The sequence below is a fragment of the Lactuca serriola genome, chromosome 9, assembly GCF_051521515.1.
Source record: "Lactuca serriola cultivar US96UC23 chromosome 9, Lser_US96UC23_V15, whole genome shotgun sequence".
Taxonomy (NCBI): domain Eukaryota; kingdom Viridiplantae; phylum Streptophyta; class Magnoliopsida; order Asterales; family Asteraceae; genus Lactuca; species Lactuca serriola.
In genome coordinates, this window is record NC_136416.1 from 5,671,601 (window position 1) to 5,680,344 (window position 8,744).

At 34.9% G+C, this 8,744-nt stretch overlaps 1 protein-coding gene across 1 annotated transcript; it reads left to right on the plus strand.

Annotated features, from left to right (window-relative positions):
• The first annotated feature begins 1,082 nt into the window (after nucleotides 1–1,082).
• Nucleotides 1,083–5,794, plus strand: LOC145073519 (potassium transporter 5-like). Its single transcript, XM_079020069.1, has 7 exons — nucleotides 1,083–1,356; nucleotides 1,575–1,794; nucleotides 2,929–3,177; nucleotides 3,282–3,332; nucleotides 3,637–3,897; nucleotides 3,994–4,416; nucleotides 4,633–5,794. Exons 1-7 carry the CDS (start codon nucleotides 1,117–1,119, stop codon nucleotides 5,496–5,498), a joined length of 2,310 nt encoding a protein of 769 aa, XP_078876195.1. The 5' UTR covers nucleotides 1,083–1,116; the 3' UTR covers nucleotides 5,499–5,794.
• The last annotated feature ends 2,950 nt before the right edge of the window (nucleotides 5,795–8,744 follow it).

Below are 8,744 nucleotides of genomic sequence, written 5' to 3' on the forward strand. Positions count from 1 at the left end.
CAGACAAACTATAGAATATCAATGCCTTTTGAAGCCAAATTTCTTTGCATAGGTAACATGTTTAATTGACACCACGAAATAAAAATATTAACCGTGCGAGGTAAATATTTTATCCACTTGGTAACAAGATTAACATATGGTAAACTAACATCATTAATCCGCCTTCTTACATCGAAAACCAAAAACTCGTAACCAGGACCTAGATCCCAAATCAACCGACCCCTTGAATCCGAGAAAATGTATTGAAGAATAAGATATGACAATTCCTGACGTAAAGTGAAACCGGTAACTCCAAGAATTGGTTGAAACCAAGCAAGTCTAGTTCGTCCCATTCCACCAATGGCTAATCAAGACGTCCACGCAGTCGTTATCAATTTCCAAAATAAAAAGCGGGAGATATTGGACCATCTAAGGAGAATTTCTAATCAAATGATCTTTCCACAATAAAGTGGAATCATCATTGCCAACCCCCTTTTGAATTGCATTGTATGTAATAGTGTCCGAACCATGTAAAAGATTAGTTGTGCCAACAATTTAAAGTTAGTTAAAACCTGATTTGACAAATTTAATAAATCACAGTTATAAATGCATTAAAATTTAATATATTAATTGGTTATTTAGTCCGAATACACCAATTAATTAATCAGGGAATATTCTTTTTACCAAAAGAAAAATAAATTAATTCATGGATTCAATTATTATTTGTCTTATTAAAATTTCCCCGAAATCTAGAAAAACTACACTATTATTTATTTTGACAAATATATATATATATATATATATATATATATATATATATATATATATATATATATATATATATATATATTTCACTGTATTATAGCCAGTCGTCTTATTATAACATAAATTTTATATTATTTTGAAGAGAATTGATAAAAAAAAATAAAAAAAAATTTAAAAGGCATAATATATATTATTTGATCAATGACGTGTTTACAACTTTGAATTATTAATATCATCATAGGAGATAAACTCTGAAAAAGACTATTATGACCCTACCACAACAAACTCAATCTATATAAGAGCATCCGTTTTAGAATGTTTCCTCCCACTCTATATATCTTCACGTCTTATCTGGGATCCATAACAACCACCATGTCGAGCACTGGTGGCAGCCGCAGACACTCAAACATGACAACCCCCGGCAACAGCAAACGGAATTCAAACATCGTCAACATCGAAGGCGAAGAAGAAGATCACGACTACCAAATCCATTCCCACCAAACGCCTGATCCTCTACTTTCCGAAAACCCACTCCCTGGCTTGAAGCGTCATGATTCCTTAGATATGGAGTCCGCTAAAATTCAAGGCCACCATGGTCACCATGGCACCAAGGTTAGTTCCTACTCGTATCGTAGTATGTAACTTCTCTTTCAGTATATACAGGTGAATCTCCTATTTCCTGACCATGGCATACACTATCAAAATAATAATAATAATTATTACTTTTTTAATGTATATTTACATGTGCACGCCCTGTTTATAAGTTAGATCTATCCTTGCTTGACAGATTCGATCTGGTTGCTAATTTTTTTTAATTAAATTTTATGAAGGATTGGGGAGTAATACTCAGACTAGCTTTTCAAAGCATTGGGGTGGTTTATGGCGACATAGGAACGTCACCGTTGTATGTGTTCTCAAGCACGTTTACCAACGGGATTAAGCATGAAGATGACATTTTGGGTGTTTTGTCCCTCATCTTTTACACCATCACGTTAATTCCTGTTATTAAGTATGTCATGATCGTCTTACATGCCAATGATAATGGCGATGGTACGTACGCATTTCACTTTCTCCCCTGTTAATTCGTTCATGTTCTTCCAGTTTTTGCTTCTCTCATTAAACCAAAATATATAGCAACGCATATATAATGATTTGTAATACAGACTCGTTTTCAGGAAAATGACTTAAAAGCCCAACAAAGTTTCCAAACCATTCAAAAAATCCCAATCATGTTTTGTCTGTTTAAAAAAACCCAACAAATATAACTTTTTGTCTAAAAAGTCCAACAAATATAACTTTTTGTCTAAAAAGTCCAACAAAGTTCCAAAGCGTTCAAAAAATCTCAATTTTGTTTTATTTAAATTCATTGGGGTTTTTTTGAAGAGTCAAAACATGATTGGAGTTTTTTAAACGTTTTGGAATTTTGTTTGTCTAACAAGTCATTTTTCCGATACGGTAATTAGCCATGTCATCTATTTCTCTTATTTGACTTTCAGGAAAATTTAACTTAGTTGGACTTTTTAGACAAAATGTTAAGTTCGTTAGGTTTTTTTGGACAGACAAAACATAATTGGAGTTTTTTGAACAGTTTGAAAACTTCGTTGGGCTTTTAAGTCATTTTCCCATCGTTTTCATCGACTAAAATTGAGGTTTGCTGAGGTTTGCAATGAAATTTGGTGTCACGTACATGCCTTTTTCTTTGCCGGTTGCAATATACAAAATGTTTAATATATAATATAATGATTATTTTAATATTAATAATAATAATATTCCAAGATGCTATGAAGCATGAACCAAGCTAAGATTTAGCGTACCTAGGGTAGGACTCATCTGACGAGCTGTATATTATAATATATGTTGACTACGCTTAAACCAAGAAATATACGAAAAGAACTTCAAGTACGAAGTTTGAGTAGATTTATTTGATACCTAACATATATTTTAATACAATCAGATGTTTCATCTAATTATAATTAAAAAAACGCACACTTAGTCTGTATTGAAAATATCTTAAATAAATATATAAATAAATAATGTAATAGAAACCATGTTTTAATCAATAAATCGTTATATATATATATATATATATATATATATATATATATATATATATATATATATATATATATATATATATATATATAATTGATGAATATGTGTTTGGTTTGGATATATGTACAACAGGAGGTACGTTTGCGTTGTACTCAAAGTTGTGTCGAAATGCAAAGGTTGGTTTGCTCCCAAATGCACAGGCAGAGGATCGAGAGGTGTCCAATTTCGAACTGGAATTGCCGGGCAATGCCAACACAATATCATCCAGGGTCAAGAAAAGTCTAGAGAATAGCGAGTTCGCCAAGTATTGCCTTCTATTTGGCGCCATGCTTGGAACTTCTATGGTTATTGGTGATGGCATCCTTACTCCGTCTATCTCTGGTGACTACTCACTTTTTACTCTTTAATTAAGGATCATTTTCATAAATAATTATTAATTAATGATCGATTTCAATTGTTTCTAACATATACAATTTATTTTACAGTTTTGTCGGCAGTATCGGGACTTAAGGAAGCAACAGATTCTATGACGGAGGGTAATTTTTATGTTTTCTCATCTATTTTTGTCTCATTTTGAAATTTATCACTAAAACAAAACGATGCAAACATTATTATTAACTATTTTGAGATACTTGCTATCAGAATATGCTATCGATCTACGAGTGTAATCCCTTGACACATTCGACATTTAAAAAATTATGAAGCAAGAGAGACATTAATGGAAATCAAAATAAACATAACCAATGAAATTATTTGATACATTTTTATTTACCCGATTAGGTAACTGTGGGTTTGATTTTTGGATGTGGTGGAAAGTGATGTTTTTATGTATAATTGCAGGGAGGATCGTGGTGGTATCTGTAATAATCTTGATAATATTATTCATGGTTCAAAGGTATGGGACAGACAGAGTTGGGTACTCCTTTGCGCCAATTATCTGTGTCTGGTTCGCCCTTATTTCCGGAATCGGTGTCTTCAATTTCTTTAAGTTCGACCCTTCTGTCGCCAAAGCCTTAAACCCTAAATACATCGTCGATTACTTCAAACGTAACAACAAGGACGCCTGGATTTCACTTGGTGGCGTTGTCCTCGCCATTACAGGTACTTTTTTTTTTTTTTCATTTCAAAGTACTTTATACATCGATCGATCGATTTTATGTTACGTAAATCATGACTCCTCTGGCTCGAATGTAACAGGAACTGAGGCCATGTTTGCTGATCTTGGACACTTTACAGTGAAATCCATACAAATAAGCATGGGCTGTGTGGTTTATCCGGCTTTAATCACAGCATATAGTGGTCAGGCGTCGTGGCTAAGAAAGCACCAAGATGATGTGGCGGATACGTTCTATAAGTCAGCTCCAGATGCCTTGTACTGGCCGGTGTTTGTGGTTGCTGTTATGGCCGCGATTATCGCAAGCCAGGCTATGATATCAGGAACTTTCTCCATTATCAAACAGTCGCTATCGCTTGGATGCTTTCCTCGTGTTTCAGTCATTCATACATCAGACAAGTACGAAGGACAAGTTTTCATACCCGAAATGAACTATCTTCTTATGGTCGGTTGTGTTCTTGTTACTGTTACATTCAAAACTACGGAAAACATCGGCCATGCTTATGGTACGTAATATATATATATATATATATATATATATATATATATATATATATATATATATATATATATATATATATATATATATATATATATATATATATATATATATATATATATATATATATATATATATATAGCTTATAAAACATGCAATATATATCTCATGATTAATTACTAACTACACTTATATACTAATTCTGTTTCTTATTTGAAAAAAGGTATTGCGGTTATATTTGCCGAGACCTTAACTTCGTCATTCATGGTAGTAATCATGCTTGTCATATGGAAAACGAACGCACTTCTAGTGCTCTTGTTCGTGCTTGTGATTAGCTCCACAGAATACATCTATTTGAGCTCGGTTCTCTATAAATTCGGGGAAGGCGGATACTTGCCATTTTCATTTGCTGTCGTGCTCATGTTCATTATGTGCACTTGGAACTTCGTTTACCGGGCAAAATACAACTTTGAGCTCGATAACAAGGTGTCACGAGAAGTCATAAAAGACATTGTTACAGACACCAGCATCAGTCATATGGGTGGACTTGCTATCTTCTACTCCGAGCTAGCCCATGGCATTCCACCAATCTTTAAACATTATATCGAAAACGTGCCTGCTTTGCATTCGGTACTTGTTTTTGTTTCCATCAAGTCATTGCCGGTTAGCAGGGTGGCACCAGAAGAGCGGTTCTTGTTCAGGAGAGTGAAGCCAAATGATCTGTACGTGTTTAGGTGTGTGGTGAGGTACGGGTACACCGACGTGCGCAACGAAAAGGAGTCGTTTGAGAAGATTTTGATTGAACGGTTGAAGGAGTTTGTTGAATCTGATTATGGAGTTCTTGAAGAACGTCAGCAAGGTCGTGTATCTGATGAGGATGTGGTGAAGCTAGACCAAGCTTGGCGATCGGGAGTCGTGCATCTGGTGGGTGAGCATGAGATTGTTTCAAGGGCAGGGTCTTCGATTGGGAAGAAGTTCTTGATTGATTACGCTTACAATTTCATGAAAAAGAACTTGAGGCAAAGTTACAGTGTCTTTGAAATTCCACATAAACGGATGTTGAAGGTTGGAATGACTTACGAGCTATAATGATGACGAAGAACTTTCGTTGATTGATCTATAAATAACAACCTTTTTAATTTTTACTAATATGAAAACCATATTGGATATATGGGTCAAGCTTTTAGATTTTTAGACTTGTTTTTTATTTTTATTTTTATTTTTTTTTTGGTTATTTTAATGGATTTGGTTATGGGTTTTGAAGGTTTGATATAAACTCGTGTGTAGATGTGTGAATTATGTAACTATGAAAAGGTTCAAAATATTGTGTTAAATATGGTGTCTAAGAAGTAATAAGGGTTTTATTAAATTGTTGTATTTGTAAATTCCTTACAAACGAATTACTATATGTTATTAAAATAGAAAAATACGATATTGAATCGTATACAACAATATTAAGGAGGATGGTATTTTGACAAACCTAACGAATGGTTGATAGTCGGCCCATGTAGTAGGAGTTAATAACAATACATACATCAAGAAAATTATTTAACACAACATTAGTATTAGGTTGAAGGGTGTCGTGATAATTTTGTCTCCGAAAATTAAATATCACATAGGCACCATATAAGATTTACAATTCTTGCCAATATTCATCTATGACTAGGGCGTGGTACCATTGTTGTCAACCAATAAAAAAAATGTGTTAAATGAAAATATTGTTAAATTGTCTCTTCCTTATTGGTTGTTGGCTATACCCATGAAAATTACTTAGGGAGAAAAAAAAAAAAACAATCAAGGAGTGATAAATACCGCCGGAAACACAAGCCACGTAATATTACCGACTGTAAATTACATCCGCACCGTGCAACCTTAGAGTAACTATGATTATTTCCTAATTTTTCATTTTCTCTTCTCTTCAAACCCTATTAGTCGTCGGCCTCTGCGCATGCAACCGCCAGCCCCTATTTTTCTTCCTCATTGACGTCATTAATTCTCTATATACCATGACACAACTCTAACTACATTTGAAAAATATTATGGAATCACAAATATGATATCCTATATGATATATCCCGCTTATTGTTGATATAGAAATATCAAATTACGATCCATGACGAGAATTATTTGAAACTCATTTTAATTGGTTTGACGATTTTGACCACCTTTATGAACCGAATGACAAAACTCCAGCATTCTCTGAAAAAACTGAATAAATTGCATTGATTTAATTGTAAATATATGGATATATGGAACAATCTCATAGTTGCTTATGCAAGGAGAGGGGGAAAGTTGCTATAATCACCGCGGAGTTCCAGTTGATTAGCGAAAAAGGTTGATGTTGTGGTGGACAATTACATGTTCAAAATAATGGTAACAGAAGATACAGGAGACTCTGAAAGATTTCTCCCGAAGCCAAAGGTGGAGATATATAAGAGTGATAATGAGTATATGTGGGATATGGAGGAAAGTGACGACTCCATCTTCGACGACAACTTCGGCCTGACGTTAGGCGAGGATAAATCACTGTGCTTTCTCCAGTGGAGTTTACTGATGCAGATACGAGCGTTTCAACTTTTGCGAATGGGAATCTCAAAGTAGGGGTGCGCGCGGTGCAGTTTAGAGCCAAAACTGCAAACCACACCGCATATGTGGTTTGAGTTATTTAGAAACCGCAAACCGCATCGCGAACGTTCAAAACCGCATTATACGGTGCGGTTCGGTGCAGACGGTTTATGCGGTTTACATGCGGTTTGCGGTTTGACTAATTATTTACTTTAAATTTAATGATAACACTATCATTGTCATCACTAACGGCTCACTAAGTGGTCATTAAGAAATTTGGTGGTCAAATAATTATGGTCATTAACTACTTATGAATATACATAAGTTAAAAAAACATAGTGACCATAAAATAATGGTCACTTAATCTTAGTTGAAAATGAATTTGAGACAAAAAAAAATATGGTAACTGTGTTAAATTTTGGATTAATTAAGATTACATTTTAAAAACTTAAGATAATGTCACTAATTTACGACATGTCAAAATATTTTTGAATATATATATATATATATATATATATATATATATATATATATATATATATATAATCATCGATTGATTTTATCAATGCGGCGCGGTTTAAACCGTAATTTTATAATCGTAAACCGCAAACCGCACTGCATAATGCGGTTTAATAAAAATACAAACCGCAAATCGCACCACGAGTTTCTTAAACCGCGTTATGCGGTGCAGACGGTTTATGCGGTTTATTGCACACCCCTATCTCGAAGCGTCGGTAAGCATGGCAGACAGAGATACACGCTCCAAGGAGTGTGATTCTTCGAGTTTCACCACCATAGGCACTGCATTTGCGATACCTACTCTACGTGTTGGTGTGTCACCTAATGGCTCCTGCCCTTTTGTGGGCTTTTCGGATCTGGATCCCAACTGTGTGATGGAGATCCCAATACATGACGGCCCAAACTGTGAAGATTTAAAGATTGCGGTTGCTACTGAAACTCAGCCTAAGGCGCCTCTAAAAGACCTAGTTCCATTTCAAGTGACAGATAACCTATCTGATACAGAGATAGAAAATTGTCTCAATTTAGAGTGTTGAGAGATTGAAGCCTCTCGATTATTATGGGAGAAAAGGATAATCAAAGGAAAAAGGTGAAAAGAGATATGAAGATGAAACACATCCACAACTCCTGTAGTTGTCGTATCAAGATCAAGAGGAATGAAGATGTTTGTAAGAACTCACATCTCTTAGGAAGAACAAATGAGGAGGTGTTCGTTGTAGCTTGTGAGGAAGATAGGTGTTCGGATTCTAAACAGATGATCAAAAGAAGTAACAAAAGGAGTATGGAAAAAGGAGGAAGCACCATATGTTCTTCGGGTCCTTTCTTATCCCTCCAAATTCTTGAGGAAGCTGAGGTCACGAAATTAATTGGGAATGTTATTAGATTCAACATGGAAGACTTTCAGAATCAAGCGAAGGACGCAGTAGCGAGCCTAGGTGAGCAGTTCTTTCAATGACCAAATTAATCTCTCTAAACATAAACGACGCTCGGTTATGGCATAAAGGGAAGTGAGTGAAGGACTTGGTTTGTGAACACCGGATTCAAATGTTGTGTATTAAGGAGACCAAATCCAATCGTTTGAATAACTTTGATGTTAATGCTCTTTGGGGTGGTCGGCATAGAGATTGGTGGCTGCCCCATCCTCAGGAATCCCAAGAGGTCTGCTCACAATTTGGGACAAGAATGATATTGACAATAGTCATACCGAGGTCAACAAACATATGGTGATCTTTCTTGGGAAATGGAAGTGTA

What these genes read in the sequence shown, in the direction of transcription:
- LOC145073519 (XM_079020069.1), top strand. Translation starts at nt 1,117, where the DNA reads ATGTCGAGCACTGGTGGCAGCCGCAGACACTCAAACATGACAACCCCC. An exon ending in TGCCAATGATAATGGCGATG is followed by an intron (nt 1,795 to 2,928) that starts GTACGTACGCAT and finishes TATGTACAACAG; the next exon opens with GAGGTACGTTTGCGTTGTAC. An exon ending in AAACATCGGCCATGCTTATG is followed by an intron (nt 4,417 to 4,632) that starts GTACGTAATATA and finishes ATTTGAAAAAAG; the next exon opens with GTATTGCGGTTATATTTGCC.